The sequence below is a fragment of the Chiloscyllium plagiosum genome, unplaced genomic scaffold (assembly GCF_037043375.1).
Source record: "Chiloscyllium plagiosum isolate Xiang-an unplaced genomic scaffold, Cpla_swu_hap1 HiC_scaffold_5, whole genome shotgun sequence".
NCBI lineage: Eukaryota > Metazoa > Chordata > Chondrichthyes > Orectolobiformes > Hemiscylliidae > Chiloscyllium > Chiloscyllium plagiosum.
The window spans coordinates 54,968,097-54,988,318 of NW_028270143.1; the positions used below are offsets into that span (position 1 = coordinate 54,968,097).

Below are 20,222 nucleotides of genomic sequence, written 5' to 3' on the forward strand. Positions count from 1 at the left end.
AATATTAAGTACAGTTCTGGTCACCGCACTACCAGAAGGATATAGGTGCTTGTGAGAGGGTGCAGAGAAGGTTAACCAGAATCTTGTCTGATCTGGAAGGTTTTAGTTGTGAGGAGAAGTTGGATGAATTCAGATCGTTTTCACTGGAAAGACAGAAGCTGAGAAGTGATCTGATAGAAATCTACGAAATTAGAAGAGGCATAGATAGAGTGGATAGTCAGAGGCTTTTTCCAAGGGTGGAAAGGTCAACCACAAGAGGGCACAGGTTCAGATAAGAGGGGAAATTTTTTCACATAGAAGGTGGTGGGTGCCTGGTACACACTGCCAGTGGAGGTGGTGGACGCAGATACATTAGCAACATTTAAGGCATATCTTAATAGACACATGAACAGGAGGTGAATGGAGGGCAATAAGTAGTGGGTCTAAATATGGAATAGGAATTGGCGTAGGCTTGGTGGGTCGAAGGGTCTATTCCTGTGCTTTATTATATTGCATTAAAAATTAATTGATTAGTTATTGCGCATACTAACGGAAGTTAATTTTAAAGTTTATCACGTAGTTTCTGTCAGTGTTCCATAAATGCAGCAAATGAAGATAAACTTATAATTAAAGTAACAAAAACTATTAATGTTAGAATCTGAACTATTTAGTGAGTTAAAACCTGAGATTTTTAGATAAGAGCTAAGTAAAACATTTCAGCTAATGCCCTAAAAAATGAAGTGATGTTAGTATTATGATGTAGGTTGTATGATTTGTATATCATTTATTTATGTGTTTGGATTTTTGAATTTAGTGGCATTTGGGGTTTTATGTGTATTTGAAGGGATTTGATTTATAACTTGTAAGTATTTCTGTAGCCATTATAATTTGTTTTAAAACCATTTGAGAGAGAGAGTCTCCAAGAATTCTAAGTACACTGTGTAGTCCATTAAGCTTTCTAATGACAGATTATGGATTTGGAGAAAGTGAGGATTACAGATGCCGGAGATCAGAGTCGAGAGTGTGGTGCTAGAAAAGCACAGCAGGTCAGGCAGCATCCGAGGAGCAGGAGTGGCTTGTGGCTCGGGGCTGAGAGATAAATGGAAGGGGGTGGGGTTTGGTAGCTCAGAAAGTGGTAGGTGGATGAAGGTGAGGGCGAAGGTGATAGGTCAGAGAGGGGAGTGATGGACAGGACAGGAGGGTGGTGCTGAGTTGGAGGCTTGGGACTGGGATAATGTGGAGAGAGGGGAAATTGAGGAAGCTGTTGAAATCCACGTTTATCCCATATGGTTGCAGGGTCCCAAGGCAGAATATGAGGTGTTTCTCTTCCAGGCGTCGGTGCGGATATTGCCTGACCTGCTGTGCTTTTCCAAGATTCTGGATTTGTTTTGCTTTAAACTTAGAGCGTAATGCCACAGCTTGCAGAGAAACCTTTCATTTTTAGTTTCAGTTTTGGGCAAAACTGTAGGGTTCTTAGTTGAAGATGGACATGTAAAGCAGTTATTCCTGCGAAAAGGAGAAGGTAGTTTAGCTTTGTTGGAAATGGATTACCTTAGATTACCCCAAAGTCTGACCACTATCTATCAGGCACAAATCAGGAGTGTGGTGGAACATTCCTAGTTGCCTGGAGGAGTGCACCTCCAACAACACTCAATAAGCTTGATCACATCCAGACAAAGCAACCCACTTGATTGGCACCATTTCCACAAACATTCAATTACCTCCACCACAGATGCTCAGAGGAGCAATGTAAATATCTACAAGGTGCACTGCAGAAATTTGCCAAAATTCCTTAGACAGACCCTTCTAAATCTAGACACAAATTCAACGTAAGATAAGGCAGGGATGCTGTGAGCAATGAATGTATGCGAGTGAGCATCCCTGAGATACAACCTGGTCCAATTCAGGAGATGGGTGTCTGTCCTTGTGTGTGAAGCATCAGCATTGGAATGAGAGGTGCTGGTGCATTCCAAAGTGCAGTATTGAAATGCAGAAGTGTACTGTCCGTGGATTGTAGATATGCCATGGTAATTCAGTGTGGCTGGTACATGTTAGATGCCAAGGTCATGGAGCATGTGTCGTGGGTTTGGAGAAAGCTTGGTGAGTTGATGCAATGCATCTTGCAGATGGTGCACACTGCTGCCACTGTGCACCACTGTTGGAAATTGTGAATGTTTATGCTCATGGGGTGTGTTACTGATGAAGTGGGCTGCTTTGTATTGGATTGTATTAAGCTTCTTCAGTATTAGTGGAGCTGCATTCAACCAGGCAAGTTTTCTTAATATTCCTGAGTTGTGCCTTGTAGATGGTAGACAATCACTGGGGTATCAGGAGGTGAATTAATGACAGCAGAACTGTTGCAGCCACAATATTAAATAGTGTTTTAATCCCAGCTGATAGTAATAAAAGACAAACAAGTATTTTTGGTCCACAAGACCATTCACAAATATATTTCAATTCCATCCTCTGTAAATTTAGGTATTAAATAAAGTTTTTTTTTCAGTTAAATCATATCCCTAAGTAGAATCAGAATTCTCTGAACCACTACCTCTTCTTTGTTCCTTTATGCTAAGCTTTTCTTGAGTCATATCATGTTGTTTGAGCTCTCTCCCACTTTGGAGTTCCCTTAGTATTGCTTTTTTCTTTTTCTTTCTTTATTTCCATCTCTATTTTCTTTTTCTTTTTCTATTTCTCCTACTTTTTCATTCTTTATTCTTTCATTTCCCATTGTTCTTTTTTCCTCTGCCAATTCAAATTGTTTTTCCACTTTTTCACCAAATCTTAGCATGTTCAAGCAGTGACACAACATTATCAGGTTTACTTCCTTTTAACTCTTAAAAGGTCTCAACCTTATGTGATCCTGCTTTTATTTGCTAACTCTCTCTGCTAATTCCCTGCTAACACTGAGGGTGGTCTAAGTTAAAGATTTCAAATAATCCAATGTTATATCTTCTCCTCCCAGAAAACTCCAAGTGACAGAGTTATTTTAAACTTCTAACCAATGTAAGATATTTCATAGCAATTCTCTCATTAAATGCTTACTTGCTGTTAAAGATACACAGATCCCTCCTCAATTTCAAGATTGTTAAAACAGCAAAGAGCCTATGCTTTGTTACGCATGTGGTATTGAGCCAGAGCCCAGAGTTAAAGCTAGTTTGGAAAACCAAAAAGTTTAGTTCTGCTATTTATTTACCATGGGGTATTGAACATATTTGTAAGAGATATTATGGCGGCAAGGTCATTCACGAAACAACTAAATATGGTTGAGCCAAGGAACTGTCCTGAGAACTTCTGCAATTATGTTTTGAGGCTGAAATGATTGGTCTTTAACAACCTCAACCCACTTCCATTGTACCAGGAATGACTTCAACTACTGGAGAATGTTCCACTTGATTCCACTTGACTCCAGTTGTGCCAGGGCCCTTGAAGCCATGCTCAGTTAAATGTGGCCATGAAGTGAAGGGCAGTCCCTCTCATCTTTCATCAGGAATTCAGCTTTCTTTATCCACGTTTGGACCAAGGCTGTAATAAGGTCAGGAGCTGAGAGGTTCTGACAGAACCTAAATTAGCATCATTGAGAAGGTTATCACTGAGGACGTGCTGCTCATAGCACTGTCACTGACAATATCAGTCACATTGATGAAGACTGATAGGATGCTAATAGAGCAGGTTTGATTTGTAGTGTTTTTCTGGACAGAATATACCTGGCCAATTTTTCACATTGTTGGGTAGCTCCCAGTGCTGGAGCAGTACTGGAACTGCAGCTGCAAGGCACAAATCAGGAGCGGAGGAAAAAAGTGAGGATTGAAGATGCTAGAGATCAGAATCAAGAGTGTGGTGCTGGAAAAGCACAGCAGGTCAGGCAGCATTCGAGGAGCAGGAGAATCGATGTTTTGGGTGTAAGCCGTTCATCGGGAATGAGGAATTGTTCATTTTAACCCTACTGTGAAGCCTCTCCCAAGGATGCCCCTCATTGGTGATGAAGGGCTTATGCCCAAAACGTCAATTTTCCTGTTCCTCAGATGCTGCCTGACCCGCTGTGCTTTTCCAGCACCACACTCATGACACCAATCAGGAGCGTAATGGTCAACTCTCCACTTGAAGAGTGCAGTTTCAAAAACATTCAAATAGCTTGATAGCATCCAAAACAAAGCAGCCTGTTTGATTGGCTCCACATCCCCAAGCATCCACTCCCTCCAATACTAATGCTCTGGAGCAGCAGTAAGAACAATCTACAAGATGCGCTATGGAAATTCATCAAGACTCCACAAATAATGGCCATAGGTTTGGAGGACCTACCATCTAGAAGGACAAGGGCAACAGATACTGGGAACATCACCACCTGCAAGTTCCCCTCCAAGCCATTCACCATCCTGATGTGGAACCATATCACCACTATTTCACTGTCCCTGATTCAGCATCCTGGAACTCCCTCCCTAACTACATTGAGTGACTACCCTACACCCAATGGACCGTAGTGGTTCAAGAATTCAAATTACTACCATCTTCTCAAGGGCAAGAGAGAATAGACAGTAACTGTTGGCCCAGACATTGATGCCATATCCCGTAAGTGAAAAAATACCTCTGTGCACAGATGCGGGTGCAATAGTTTGGTGAAAACAAGTTCTAGTAGATTTTTCTCTCTTGATTCGCTCACCATCTGCGACAATACAAGTCTTACAGATACAGACTCATAGAGATGTACAGCATGGAAACAGAGCCTTCAGTCCAACTTGTCCATGCTGACCAGATATCCCAACCTAATCTAGTCCCATTTGTTAGCACTTGGCCCAAATTCCTCTAAACCCTTCATATCCATCCAGGTGCCTTTTAAATGTTGCAATTGTACCAGCCTCCACCACTTCCTCTGGCAATTCGTTCCATACACACACCATCCTCTGCAGGAAATTGTTGCCCCTTACATCTCTTATTTCTTTCCCCTCTCACCCAAAACCTATGCCCTATAGTTCTGGACTTCCACATCATAGAGAAAAGGCCTTGTCTATTTATCCCATCCATGCCCCTCATGATTTTATGAACCTCCATAAGGTCACTTCTCAACCTCCAACACTCCAGGGAAAACAACCCCATCCTGTTCAGCCTCTCCTTGTAGCTCAAATCCTCCAACCCTGGCAACATCCTTGTAAATATTTTCTGAACCCTTTCAAGTTTCACAACATCCTTCCAATAGGAAGGAGACCAGAATTGCATGCGATATTCCAAAAGTGGCCTAACCAATGTCCTGTACAGCTGCAACATGACCTCCCAACTCCTATACTTAATACTCTGACCAATAAAGGAAAACATACCAAACTCCTTCTTCACAATCCTATCCACCTGCGACTCTACTTTCAAGGAGCTATAAACCTGCACTCCAAGGTCTCTTTGTTCAGCAACACTCCCCAGGACCTTACAATTAAGTGTATAACTCCTGCTAACATTTGCTTTTCCAAAATGCAGCATATCACATTTATCTAAATTAAACTCCATCTGCCACTCTTCAGCCCATTGGCTCATCTGATCAAGATCCTGTTGTAATCTGAGGTAACCTTCTTCGCTGTCCACTACACCTCCAATTTTGGTGTCATTTACAAACTTACTAACTATACCTCCTTTATTCACATCCAAATCATTTATATAAATAATGAAAAGTAGTGGATCCAGCACCGATCCTTGTGGCACTCCACTGGTCACAGGCCTCTAGTCTGAAGAACAACCCTCCACCACCACTCTCTGTCTTCTACCTTCGAGCCAGTTCAGTATCCAAATGGCTAGTTCTCCACATATTCCATGAGATCTAACCTTGCTAACCAGTTTCCCATGGGGAACTTTGTCGAAAGCTGAAGTTCCACATAGATCATGTCCACCACTCTGCCTTATATCTTGGATTCAACCAATTCGGGCAGTAGTAGTGCAGTCTTCACTCAGAATACATACTATGTCCTTGCCACTTTCACTGCTTCTTCTAAGTTGTGTTTAAAATGAAGGAACACTGATTCATCAACTGAGGTATGGAGGTAAATGGAGCCCCAAACAATCCCTCCAAGTGTAACAGTGTTTTAATTGTGCTTCTTTCCATTTAGTGTACTTTATTCATTGCTCCCTCTGTGGTCCAATCTACTCAGGAGACCAAGTACATTTTAGCTGATTGTGTTGTGTAACACCTTCATTAGTCTACATGTAGAGAGATGGTGGCATAATGTTAATATCATTGGACTGATAATCCAGTGACCCGGGAAAATGCTTTGGGGAGTGTTTTCACATTCCATCACAGGATCAGTACCATTTAAATTCAGGTTGAAAAATCTGGAACTGAAAGCTAGGCTCAGTGCTGGTGACCAGGAAGTCTTCCACAATTATTGTTAAAACCCCCGTGGATTACTAGTGCCCTTCACATAAGGAAATCGGCCATTCTTACCTGATCTGGCCTACACGTGACCCTACACCCACAGCAATGTGACTGAATCATTCAGTGTACGCTTTTGGCAATGATCTCATAAGCCTATGTTCAAGGGATGGGCAACAAATGGGTCCCTTCCCAGTAACAGGCACATTCCATGAAAGTTGACATTTAAAAAAAAGTTAATGCAATATCCTGAGCATCTGGTCAGTACCATTTTAATTTGCTGACCCACTTAGAACTTGGTTCAACTTCCTATCCTCTTCAGTGAACTTCATGGTAAGCTCAAGGAAGTTCAAACCCTTCGACATTCGCTTTGGTACCTTACAACTTTCTGGATAAAACATTAAGTTCAACAATGTTACATCACATCCACGTCTCCCATTTGAGAAACACCAGCTATTCAAAATGATTCTGCTCTTCTGTCTAACATGCCCTTAGGGGATCTTGTGGTGCAGTGGTAATGTCCCCACCCCTGAGGCAGGAGGCTGGGTTTCAATTCCTACCTACTCCAGAGGTATGTCATAATATCTCTGAACAGGTTGGTCAAAAATATCTGTGTGTGTCCCCTGAACCATCTTTTATTTTTTTATTTGTCCCATTATTTCCTTTTGGTTTGCACCATCATCCCTTTTGATATTTTCTTACTTTTCATTCTCCCATTTCCAAGGCTCAATACTTGCTTAAAACCTGTTCCATCTCTGACTTTTTCCAGTTCAGCTGTAAAGTCATCAAATGAAATGTTAACTTTGTTTCTCCCTCAATGTGCAGCATTTTCTGCTTTTCTTTCTGACCAGAGACTAAATGCTTGCAACTAGAAGCAAATTTCAGTAGATGATCAGCAATCTCAATCTCCATATTGAGACTAACTGTGGGAAAGTGTTAGGAATAGATTGTTATTCTGAATTTGGGGTTAAGTTAAAATCAAGAGAAAAAAAGGTTTAAAAAACCTCAAAAAACTGCAGATACTGGAAATCAGAAACAAAGACCGAATTGCTGGAAAAACTCAGCAGGTTTGGCAGGTTCAGTGACCCTTCTTCAGAACTGGTTGTAGTAAGAAAATGGTTGGTATATATGCTGCCGATGGGGTGGGATGAGGTTGGAGGATAAACGACAGGTAGAGATGAAGCTCAGAGACACAGTTGGACAGAGGAAAGACTTGCCTGAAGAAATCAATAGCTGCTAATTGGAACCATTAGTAACTGACAATGGTTTGTGGTAGCAGCCCATGTGATGACAAGGCCATTTGCTCAGACCTGGTATGGGGGTTGGGGTAAGGACATGGGAGAACATACTCAGGCACTAAAATTATTGAACCCTATAGAGTCTCAAAGTCTGCAGAGTCCTCAAGCAGAAAATGAGGTGCAATCCAGGGAACAGGGTGGTGTGCTCTGTCTACAAAAATGATCCCGAGGCTCCTGTTGCCTGCCACTTCAACACAAATCTGAAAAATACTCCCACTGCCCCGCAGTGGGCCATATACCTCCTCTGCTTCAAATAATAATTCAATTTTTCCTTATGTAATGTAATTATTCCTGCCCCAGCTACACACTATAGGAAAGCATATGTTTCAGTGATCTTTTTCCAAGCTTGGTTTGCCTGATTAGCTTTGTCCTCATTTTGTGGCAATTAAAAATGGATAAGCCCTCACTTCTGACTACTCAACTGGAGGAAATAGACACTTCACATTCACTGTACCAAATATATTCCTGACTTTAAATACCTATTTAAATCTCTTAAAACTCTCATGGCAGTAGTCTTGCAAGTTACTTCAAATGCTTAATTTTTCTATTCAGATCTTGATTTGCGTCAATACATGACCAAATCAACAAATAAATCTGAAGGGGGAATGTTGTATACAAGGAATAGAATCCACAAGTTAAATAACCAACTTTTGTAAGAACAGTTGCATTTTAGCTTAAGAGTTTAGAAAAACAAAAATTAATTTCACTGACATTTTCTGAAATAGTTGAGGCAACTTTGGATGTAGTCTCAAACTTAAACTTAATTCCAAGAAATTCACTTGGAGGTGTTTGGGTGGACGGCGATCGCAAGTGGACGGCTGCGGTTGGCAGTAGCAGTGGTCCATGCAGCGGTGACAGTTTGAAATGAAGAGATCAAAGGCGGGTAACAGGCCAGCACGGGGTGCCCAAGTGAATGAGGTGTGTTGGAGGTGGGGGAACGGCTCCTTGGTGGGTGGGCAGGAGTCTTGGTTGTAAAAGTGGGCCCGGAGGCAGAGGCAGCAGCAGAAATATTCAAGGTTGTGGCATGTTTGGGACTCATTAATCTGAGAGCATGGACGGATACAGGTGAGCAGCAGTTTGGAATGAAAAGGTAAAATGAAGAAGCCATTCCTGATGAAGGGCTTATGTCCGAAACATCGATTCTCCTGTTCCTCAGATACTGCCTGACCTGCCAAGCTTTTTGAGCACCACACTCTCGACTCTGAATTCCAGCGTCTGCAGTGCCCACTAACTCCCAATAGGATCTGTCTGCCCCTTTATCCTCCTGGATTATCTCCATATTCCTAATACCTTATGATCCAACAATCTGTTTTCCAGGATCTTGAAATGTACTCGAAGTTTGAGTACCTGTAATTCTATTTAATAGAGAATTCCAAAGATTTTTAACCCTCTGCATGAAGAAATTTCTTAAGTTGTTTGTGTGTCCATATAAATAACACTAAACATTTTTAAACTTCACCCACATGAGTACAGTACAACCTTAGGACAACATAAACTATTAGGTTGTTATAATTAAATTAGAAACAGGCAGATAAAATTACATTTGGCTAGTTTCAAGGAGATACTTTGACTCAAAATAGCTTTTGTACTAAATTCATAATCAGAATAAAAATAATCTATGGCCAAGTTAAGTGATACTGTTCATTTCAAATAATAATTATGTGGCCATATGATAGTAACTATTGGAACTTTTCCTTTTACAAAGGCAGAAAATTCATTCAGGAAACATAAATACAGAGTCAGAATACTTGCTTAGTAACATAATCAATTAACAGATAGTAGATGTAGCTGCTATATTGGATTTAACCAAACCAGTGTACCAGATAACTTTCCATTGTTTGCTTAAGGTCAACCATCCTACCAGTTAGTTAATGCTGTGCAGGGTTATTCAGAGATTGGCAGTGAGCTGCAGAAGTTTGATGGAGAAACAAAGTTCAATTTTCCCTCTTGTTTTTTCACCAACAAAATTAAAACTGAATATACTGAGAATATTTTCTTAGTAGTGAATGAATTTTTCCAGCAATTTCTGTTTTTGTTTTTGCATTATTAATTACATTTTCTTTGGTTATTGTATAAATATAGAAATTCTAGGTTAATACTTTAATATTAAATATTACTTTATGGACTCTCAAACAAAATAGGATGACAGTATTCTAATTTTTCTGATCATTTTATTGGTACAATTTTGTGCATAATCAGCATAGATTAGCACATCTAAATAAATACTACTAGCAGCAATGTATCACAATACAAATTTAGACGGGTTGGTACAATATTTGATGCAGGAATTGCAGGGCAGTCCTTGACATAAACATTTAAGTGCTAAGTAACTGTAATCATAAAAGCAGCACATAACTCACATCACATGGAGGGGGCAAAAGGAACAAGCTTCCTGTTTTAACAGTGAAAAAATTCTTAATGGCACTACACACATATAATTATCATTCTAGAAATACAATCCAATGAACATTCATCAGTCAGATACAACTGTGTGATATACAATTCGATATTTTACAATGTATAGCTGCAAATTATTCAAGTACCATCCCTCGAGAGTATTTGTTTCCATGGAAAAAAATAAACATATACTGTTTTAGAAACATTACTTAATGTAGTATGTCTAAATTATATATGTTAGAATCTGTCTTTAAGGATTTAGTTGAATAAAATTCCTTTCTAAGCAATTATATGACAAATGAACTATTGTTTCATTCTGGTGTTCTTCCATAAAATGGAAGCAACGATCTGCAGAAAAACATTATGTGCATTAAGAAGGATCAATACTTCTAAATTACAAAATTGTTCAATTGGGCACTAGTTGTAAACAGTGATTACAATCATTTCAAAGCTAAATAGCAGAACTTCTGAACGCTTAACAATCTGTGAGCTACTTATTAAAAACATAAAATGTTTCATTTTGTTTCATATCTTTCAAGGGACTCAAGCAATCCCAGGGGGTCAACTGATAGTTCAGTGACACTTCAATATGTTTCAGCATATTAGGCCATAAATTCAGGAATGATCTGGGTGTGTATGTTTTGATTAAATTGACTGCCAAAAATCTACAAATGGCTTTGGACCACTCCTGAATTACATCTGCAATCATGGGCATGTTGAGCCATTGGTATAGCAAAAGTAACAACTGTACCCTCTGCAATCTGGTATGTGATCCTTGACACAGGAAGAGGTGTGTTTGTGAGTAAATATGAGACAAGAACAGAGTGAGGTTCAGCTGTTACACCATTCATGGTTGCATTCTTACATATATTGTTCAGGTTTCCATAAAAATAACACCACTTAGGCTTTGCAGTGGAAAGTTCCTGGAATCAGTAAAACTATATGCCAAAATAACACGTTGCAGTAGAGAATAAGAAAGGGGAATGAATTCTTAGCATTTAATATATCGCATGGAGTATTTTTATTGTGTTCCATTAAAACTCTCTACTTGAGAAATGTCATCAAGCCATGTGTGAGCAGCTCAAAACTATAATTTTAACGGTAACCAAATGTGCTGAAAATGCACTCAATATTTTACAATAACAAAGCTGCAAGTTTCACCAAATGTTAATGCTTAAAATGTTAATTATTAAGGCCTGTTTTTACTGTAAACATTCTGCTTAACAATTTTGTTGATCCTATATTTTGTTATTACAAAAACAAGTAAATAACAACTTAAAAGATAAAGGCATCATTTTTAACAACTTATCAATACTATTTTATGTATTTCCTGAATCATTCAGATCTAATCATACTCTGTAATAATTTGACTCTTTCAAAAGCTACCACCAAAATTTAAGAAAAAAATTATTTTCAATAAAAAAACTTATTTGACAACAGCACAAAACAAAATTCACACATAAAAACAAATTTTCTAGCAATCTACTTTAGCTGTAGTTTTTACATCAGTACAATGCAAATATATGCAAAAATTACAGATTAGCTCCACAGTGTAGTCAACAGTTTAATAGGACATTCAATTCATATAGGCAATACTTTGTCACAAGCTATTTTGGCCTTAATCTGCCAGCATTTTAACTGGACTATCTGAGATGCAATAAAACAAAATTTGTGATAATTTTAGGCTAACAGAAACACAATTGTTCTGTTGATATTTTGTAAACATGTAACTGTAATTAGAATTTGATGTGTGTACAAAGTTCTACTTTATTGACTGGCTCATAATACAGAAACAACCATATAAGTGGTATCAATCCAAAATAGATTTTCAATATAAAGCATTACTTGTAGTATCACAAGGTCAAAATACTGTAAAACAAGATTGGTTCTGAACATTAGACATAAAAAATTATATTAATCCATACCTTAATTTTGTCATCAAATAATCTGTATTAGACCTCTCAAAGATTTTGCTTGCATCTAGTCTTCATTACAATAATTCCGCTAATTAAGACATCTGTGTGTCTCCCCACCAATATATTTACCAGAAACTTTATTTGTCATATAATCATAATTTTGCACCCAGGTGTATGTTTCGGTTTGTTAATTTTTAGTATTGCTTCAATTTTAACATTTTGTCCTTCTGTTTTAGTTTCTTGTGTTAAAGTATAAAATGGGCTCAAGCTGGATAAAAGGGGACATGATTTACCCAGAGGGACAGGAACATCTACTACAACCAGATAGATTAGACTTAAATTAATGATTAACAAAAATGTGGATGTAGTAGAAATGATATCAATAAATCATGTTATTCTTCAAAGCACCTTCCTGCAATTATTGACAGCACCTACCACACCCATAACCTTATCCCTCTTGAAAGAAAAGGGCAGAAAATATATTTTTATTTGTTCACGGGATGAAATTGTTGGTGCCTACACCAGTTTATATTGCCCCATCCCCAATTGCTTCGGAAAAGGTGGTGGTGAGTTATCTTCTTGAATTGCTGCAGTCCTTGGAGTTTGGGGCACCCAAAATATTGTTAGAGAGGGAGTGCCATGATCTGACACAATGACATTGAGGGAACACACATATTTGTTTGGTGTATGCTTTGAGGGAAACTTGCAGATGTTAGTGTTCCCAGGTATCTGCTGCTCTTGACCTTGCAGCTGGTAGAGGTCATAGATTTAGAAGGAGCTGTTTGTGAAGCTTTGGTAAGTTACTGCAATACATCTTGGAGATGATACACATTGCTATCACTGCATTGACTTTGAAGTGAATGGATATTCAAGGTTGCGAGTCAGGTGCTGCTTTGCTCTCTACAGTGTAAGCTGTTGGACTTGCACTCATCCAGGCAAGTGGGGAGTATTCCATCACATTTCTACCTTGTGCCTTGTAGATGGTAGCAGGCAGTGGAGGGACAAGAATGGAGTTGCCTGTTCCAGAATTCTTAATGTCTAACTTGCTTGTGTAGCCACAATATTTATATGGCTGGTCCAGTTCAATTTCTGGACAAGGTTAGCCCTCAGGATGGATGATGATGCATAGGAACACCACCACATTCAAGATCCCCATTAAGCCTCACAACATTCTAACATGGAACCACATCACTGTTGCTTAATTGGTACTGGCTCAGAAACCTGGAATCGACTCCCTACCAGTATTGTGTATGTACCTACATCATACGGATTACTACTATCACACCTCAATCGGCTCAGGCTTGAAGGATCGAAGGGCCTATTCCTGGGCTGTAAATTTTCTTTGTTTTACTACCTTAAGGGTAGTCAAGATGGGCAACAAATTTGTAAACATGTTCAGACACCATGAAAGGAAAATAAATCTGGTTTAGAGATATGTTTAATTGATACAGTTTGTATTAAGATCGTCTCTCATACTAGGCATTGAGGGGTATGCGAAATAAAAAAGTTAAATTACGGCAGAATTTAATTTATTTGGGTAATACTGTAAGTGTTGCAGGAAGGTAGCAGAAAACATGGTACTTTATCCTAATAATATGGTGGTTGAAAAGGTCAACTTTTAATTTTAATGTAGAGCTGCCTTGAAAATGGAATATTATGTTAGTAATATCTGCTTGAAGTATTTATTCTTATTGAGAAATTATTTGAAGTTAGGATGGAGTGCTGCATCTTAAACAATAAGATGAAATGCTGGATCAACTGCAGCCTGTTATGGTTTGAAATATATTGTCTGAGCCCAGTTCATCACAGGAGAGGTCGTACCTTTGTCTCCTAACAGCAGGAAAACTTCCTGCAATTAAATTGGTGTATGACTGGGTCCATTGGGGAATCTCACCAACTGTAGGTAGGTTGTTAATTAGATTCAGTAATTAGCCAATTGACATCACGTATCCTTGAGCATACTAGAATTTAGTGGTGGTTCAGGAATTGCATGTGAGTAGCTTCCATGACACCAGAAGCCTTTAGAGGGTAGTCTCTCTTTTAAAGCCACATAGTTCCTCAGAGGAACTGGACAGTGGGCAGTTATCCCATGCCTCGATTGCAGTTTCACTCACTTGGTTATCGTCGGCCCCTCTCCTCCTTATAAATGATGTAGGTAGCAATGTGATTTATAATTTAGTTGAGATGCAACATCAAGAGATTGCAATTAATCTTCTATGAATCATTAATTTTCAAACCTTGGTATGAATATAAATTAAATTTGATAGTAATTTGTCAGTGCAGATTAATGATTAATCTGAAGCCAGTAAATGCTCTTTATAGGGCATGGCAGAAACAATCATTAAGAATTGCTGCAAAAGAAACACAATAACTTATCAGAATTCCAAAGTGCTTTATCTTGAATGGATTATTTTGAAAATTATTCAAATATAACAGCAGATTTGTAGCCATTGTGCATGGTGTTTTTCAAAATGGAGGTTCAAAAATCTAGTGGGTGGTTTTCCTGCTGCTACCTGCTTGCCTGTCATTTGTCTGCAAGTTTGGGGAGACGGAGAGGGTCTGCATATCTCTCCAAGTTCCCAGCATGGTGAGACCCTTAAATAGGTAATTAACGGTTAATCAAGCACTTCATCCCTCTGCTTCTAGTATCCATGGCAGCAGGAGACCTGAGCTATGGAGATACTCGGCCGCTTTAGCCGGTGTTAGGTAAGGGGGGAGTCCTCCTTTCCAGGCTCTTTGCAACCATTGGAGGCATCTCCCAAGAGTTCATCCTTCCCCTTTAATCCTTCCATTTGGCCATGTCATCTCTGCACCCTCCTCCATCCATTACACTGATCACTAAACCCCAGGCTATCTAGGCTCCTCAGCATGGTTGGATTATCTGTAATTTCAGTAGTTGACGGAGTCCTACTGGTGCTGGCAGAACTACAGAGCTGCTGGTTTCTCATGATTTAGGGGCAAATGTTTTCCCTTAAAACAATTAACATTAAATAAACAGCATTGTGGGTGTACCTACAGCACATGGACTGAAAGGTTCAAAAAGGCAGCACACCACAGCCTTCTGAAGGGCAACTAGAGATGGCCAATAAATGGTGGCCCAGTCAGTGATGCCCATGTCCCAGGAGTGAATAAAACAAAGTTACCAAGCATATAATTGGGATTATGGAAGAACTCCCTACCGATTGTTTTAGCTAGAGATGTGGGTACCATGGCGCCCTGTAAAACACACCTCATAAGGTGTAATCTTAACTTGATTATCATTAAACTGGTTCTCAGTGCATTACTTTATAAAGTATTATGGTTTCTAAACTGGCTGTGGTACAATCTATTAGCTTGGTTTAGCTGTTACTTCTTGAAAAGATGGGATTGTATTATTTGGTCAAATGTGGCAAAATTACAATATTCATCATTTTCTACTAAAAACTTAGCTATTCCACAATCAACTGGAAAACATAGCAGTTCTCCTCTCTGCATTATGACTTTCATGAGAATCAATTGTTCACTTTGTTGCACAGAATTTAACATGATATTTAAAATAATTTCCTTTCAATGAGTGTGTGAATGCAATGCACACTGTGATCATGAGCCATATGGACTATTAAGGTTAATTCTTGATTGATATTGAGTTAGTGATTTTCATCTAGATACACTTTAGTGCTAAAAATGCCTTCAAGTAATCCCAAGCAAAAGAAAGGTGAAAATAATTAACTAGACTTTCTGCTATAGCATCAGTCCTGTTGGAAAGTCAAAAAGTGCAGATGCTGGATGCATAAAGGACCAGAATTGTCTGTCAGCATGGCTCCTCTTCTATCAGACCAGAAAGGTACAAATTAGAGTGGCAATTTTTCAAAAATAAAAGATGTTGGGTATACAGATTAGTTAATCAATATCCTACAATTCTGACTTACGAACTTGTTGGAATATTAAAGCCACAAAATAAGGATGAACCTTATTAGTATGCAGTACTGAGTTCTGCATTATAGAGTGGATATTGATTCTTTCCAGAATTCATGAGGATTCTCTCTGATGTAAGGAAATGTATATATGAAAAATACTTGAAAAAAAATAAGTTTTGGCAAAATGCCAATCTATTAGAATTGTTCAAAGTTCTGAACAAATGAGATGTTGTCAAAGCAGAGCGATCACAGTATTTGAGGAATCGAGATCAAGGAACCATAAGTCTAAGAGAAGTTAGGGAAAAAGAGCTTTCTTTAAAGAGTAGTGAGCCTGTACAATTTATTTTCATGGTAGTAGTTGAAGCAAAAATTACATCAATTACTTAGATTAGTTTGAAATAATGGAAGAACCAACAGGAGTTGGAAGAAATGACAGACCAGGGTGATTCAATTAGATTAGACTATTGGTCATGAGAGGGGTAATTACCAACAGATGGATTAGTTCAAATGGCCAGTCTCTATGTTATAACTGTTACATTTTAGTAAGCATTAGTTTCTTCCTGGTAACTGATATACACATTTCTAGCAGTGTTTTTATGCAAAATTCCTACATTGTATGTTATTTGCATCTCCTGAAAATATTTTCTAAAGTTCAGAATTTTAATTGTCTCCAGTATCTTTTCATTAAATGGCAAAAACACTATTGTTAGAGGACTGCCCGACATAATGGTAAAACGGCCATTGCACTTAGCTGTTCTGATGTTTCTACTGTATATCTGAATCACAAATATTCAGTGTCATCGCTATTCCAATTCTGTTCAATATTTCATAATTAAAATACGATCCAGGGTCAAGTTGAACTATATCTGTTTTCAGTGAATGATTGCCATTGCAGTATTTTGGATTATGTGGTACTGAAGCCTGAGGGAAACGGTGTCCTGAAACTTGTTCAAAGAAATTCTTTAAACAAAGACACAGTTTCCATGAAAATTAAAACAAAATTCATAAAATACTGCAGGACCCAAAATTATGCTTTATATACAGATTTTGAGAGACCTCAAATAAATCATTTGATATTGTTTAGTATACACCCTCACATTTCTTTGCTCTTGATACCTAAATGGCCCACATAATGTAACTCCCAAAGTGAGTACTCCTAACTTTCTACCATATTAATCTTATGTTTTGTCTTAAGTTACAAAAAATCAATTTCACATCTTAAACCACATAACTTTAAAAATCATAGTTTTAGACAAACCTTGTCTTTAAAAAGTATTATTTACAATCGTGCATTAAATCACAGCGCCTTTCTTTTTTGGCATAACTCTTAATTATAGACATCATCAGCAAGATATAGTTGACACTGTTCTTGAAATTGGTAATTGGACCATTGAAGGCGTCTACTGTTCTCAACATGCAAGTCACTTAATATTGGAGTATTTCCCCATACACTTGACAAAGAGGATCATCCAATTTTACAAATTAAATTATCTCACAAGACATCAGCACTGGGAAATTCCTTAGATTTCTTTTCCCCCTCCCACTTCATTGCTATGGTTTTGGTGGGAACCAAGTTAATATGGCATGTCTGGGGTTTCTGCCAAAGCTACACAGACTAAGAGCAGAAACACTCCTTCCAAGGAAAATCTTGGGAGTTTCTACAAACCAGAACAGGCCAAGCACGTTTTACTATTAGAAATAGAGCTGTATAGTAAGACTAAACAGTTTTGCATCAACATGGTCGTGTTTGTTTAACCTAACAGTAAGTTAGAACACTAACAATATTTAAGTTTAAAAACTTAAGTTCACTTTCCAAAAAATATTTTTATATAATTTTTTGTTCCAATTATTTACCATTTTACACAATACTCATGTTGAACATTAGCAATAAAAATGTGGACATTAACTATACAGGAATCTATTGTTTGGCAAAAATGTCTAGTTTTACAGTAAATATTAACCTACTTGATTCAATTCCTCCAAATTATTTCAAAACATTGTAGGTTTAATTTTATACAAGGCTCTTTGTCAACTCTCCTTTCAAAACAGGTTCACTCGTATTTTTCTAAGAATTTCTTTCATTTATCTGTCTGCAGGATGGGCCCAAAATCTCATTCATGTGCTGTATCATTCCACGAATTGCATCTTAGGCACAAACATTTCACTAAGGTCTTGTCTTAATTTAAAATATACCTAGATGTGGGAGTATATTGTGAAGACATGCAACTTTGTTCAATAAGTTTGAATTTTGGTATTAAGGTGGCCGCAGAGCTTTTATTTTAAAAATACTGATAGATCTATTGTAAGTTTACTCTTTCAGATAAAACTAGACCAGCAAAATGTAATGGCTCAGAATTAGCTCTGGTTGTACAAAATGACTTTTCCATAGTCCTATCAAAATATTCTCCAACGCATAGTGCAAATATATACAGATTTTGATTTCTTATATTTAAAGAAAGCTGTGTACAGCACTTCTTGTGAATGGCCTTTTCAATAAAGCAAACCTTCCACATTTTTGCATTGGTGACATGTGTTACAGAGGCAGTATCGGAAAATAAGTTTGTGTTGACCCTTGTAAAGCATCTCTTTCCTGATTAAAGCAGGAAAGTAATGTAAACATCCAGTTCAATATGACAAAAAATGTTCTTATGAATCACAATGAAGTTTAACAGACTGCAAACATTGAAGCTGCTTTGTCTGACATCCAAGGAATGTAAACAGACAAAAGGCACACAGAGGCCTTGGTCCAGTTCTCGCAAGTCGATCCAAGCTGCGCTTTCACAGTTCTGTCATCAAAAGACGTTTCATTATCTTCTCTCGATCCAGTTCACGTCTCACATTATCAGCACTGTAAATAATGAAAATTTAATTTGTCACACAACACACTCCTCCAACATTACTAAGAAGTTATGTAATACAATAGCTGTATATAGCAGAAAGTGAGGACTGCAGATGCTGGAGATCAGAGTTGAGAATGTGGTGCTGGAAAAGCACAGAAGGTCAGGCAGCCTCCGAGGGGCAGGAGAATCTCCTGCTCCTCAGATGTTGCCTGACAAATTGCTGTACATATTAGAGTCATAAAGTTATAGAGATGTGCAGCGCAGAAATTGACCACTCAGTCCAATTGGATATGCCGACCAGATATCCTAAATTAATCCAGTCCCTTTTGCCAGCATTTGGCCCATATCCCTTTAAACCCTTCATATTCAGATACCCATCCAGATGTTTTTCAAATGTTGTAATTGTACCAGCCTCCACCACTTCCTCTGGCAGCTCATTCCATACGCACACCACCCTCTGCATGAAAAAGTCATCCCTAGGTCCCTTTTTAATCTTTTCCCTTCTTGCCTTAAACCTGTGCCCTCTAGTTTTGGACTCCCCTAAGCTGGCAAAAAGACCTTGGGCTATTCAACTTATCCATGCCTCTCGTGATTTTATAAACCCCTATGGGGTCACCCCTTGGCCTCTGATGCTTCAGGGAAAGTTGCCCCACCCTTTTCAGCCTCTCCCTGTAGCTGGAACCTTCCAACCCCGGGCAACATCCTTGTAAATCTTTTCCGAACCCTTTCGAGTTTCACAACATCCTATAGCAAGTAGACCCGAATTGCATACAATATTTGAAAAGTGATCTAACCAATGTCCTGCACAGCCGCTACATGACCTCCCAACTCCTATACTCAATGCACTGACCAATAAAGCTAGGCACACCAAACGCCTTCTTCACTGTCCTATCTAGCTTTGACTCCACTTCAAGGAACTACGTACCTGCATCCACGGTCTCTTTGTTCAGCAACACATCATTAAGTGTATGAGTCTGTCCTGATTTGCCTTTCCAAAATGCAGCACATCATATTTATCTAAATTAACCTCCATCTGCCACTCCTCCACCCATTGGCCCATCTGATCAAGATCCTGTTGTACTCGGAGGTAACGTTCTTCACTGTCCACTACACCTCCAATTTTGGTGTTGTCTGCAAACTTACTAACCACACCTTTATGTTATCAATAATAATTATTGCTTTATTGGTCCATTGCTTCTTGCACAAGCTGAATTTTCCACTACTTTTGTGATGACGAGTTTAAGAAATTTGAGTGCTTTTCAGTCCATTTCAACACTGATTTAAGATTAGGAAAGTATATTTTGGAAATTTCAGGCTCATTAAGGTATGGTACATTAATTATATGAAGTTGAATCCTTTCCATTTGTAAACCCAGTTCCAACATCTTGTACAGCTTCCTCGACCCAACGATATGTCTTAGCAGTAGCTTTGACTACCAATTACTCGTACACTACTGTGATATTCGGTAGACACCATATGGTTACTTGAACATTGTGCATGCATCATATTTTAAACAAATATTTAAATGTAAATGAATTGTGTTTAGTACA

At 38.4% G+C, this 20,222-nt stretch overlaps 1 protein-coding gene across 3 annotated transcripts in view; it reads right to left on the reverse strand.

Moving 5' to 3' along the window:
• Window positions 1-9,780: 9,780 nt before the first annotated feature.
• Window positions 9,781-20,222, reverse strand: part of epb41l4b (erythrocyte membrane protein band 4.1 like 4B) — a 399,237-nt gene continuing 388,795 nt past the window's right edge. For all 3 annotated transcript variants that reach the window (XM_087987177.1, XM_087987176.1, XM_043690060.2), the window contains one exon: window positions 9,781-18,680. In XM_087987177.1, coding sequence (XP_087843303.1) covers window positions 18,611-18,680 — 70 coding nt within the window. In that variant the 3' untranslated portion in view covers window positions 9,781-18,610. The remainder of the gene's footprint in view (window positions 18,681-20,222) is intronic.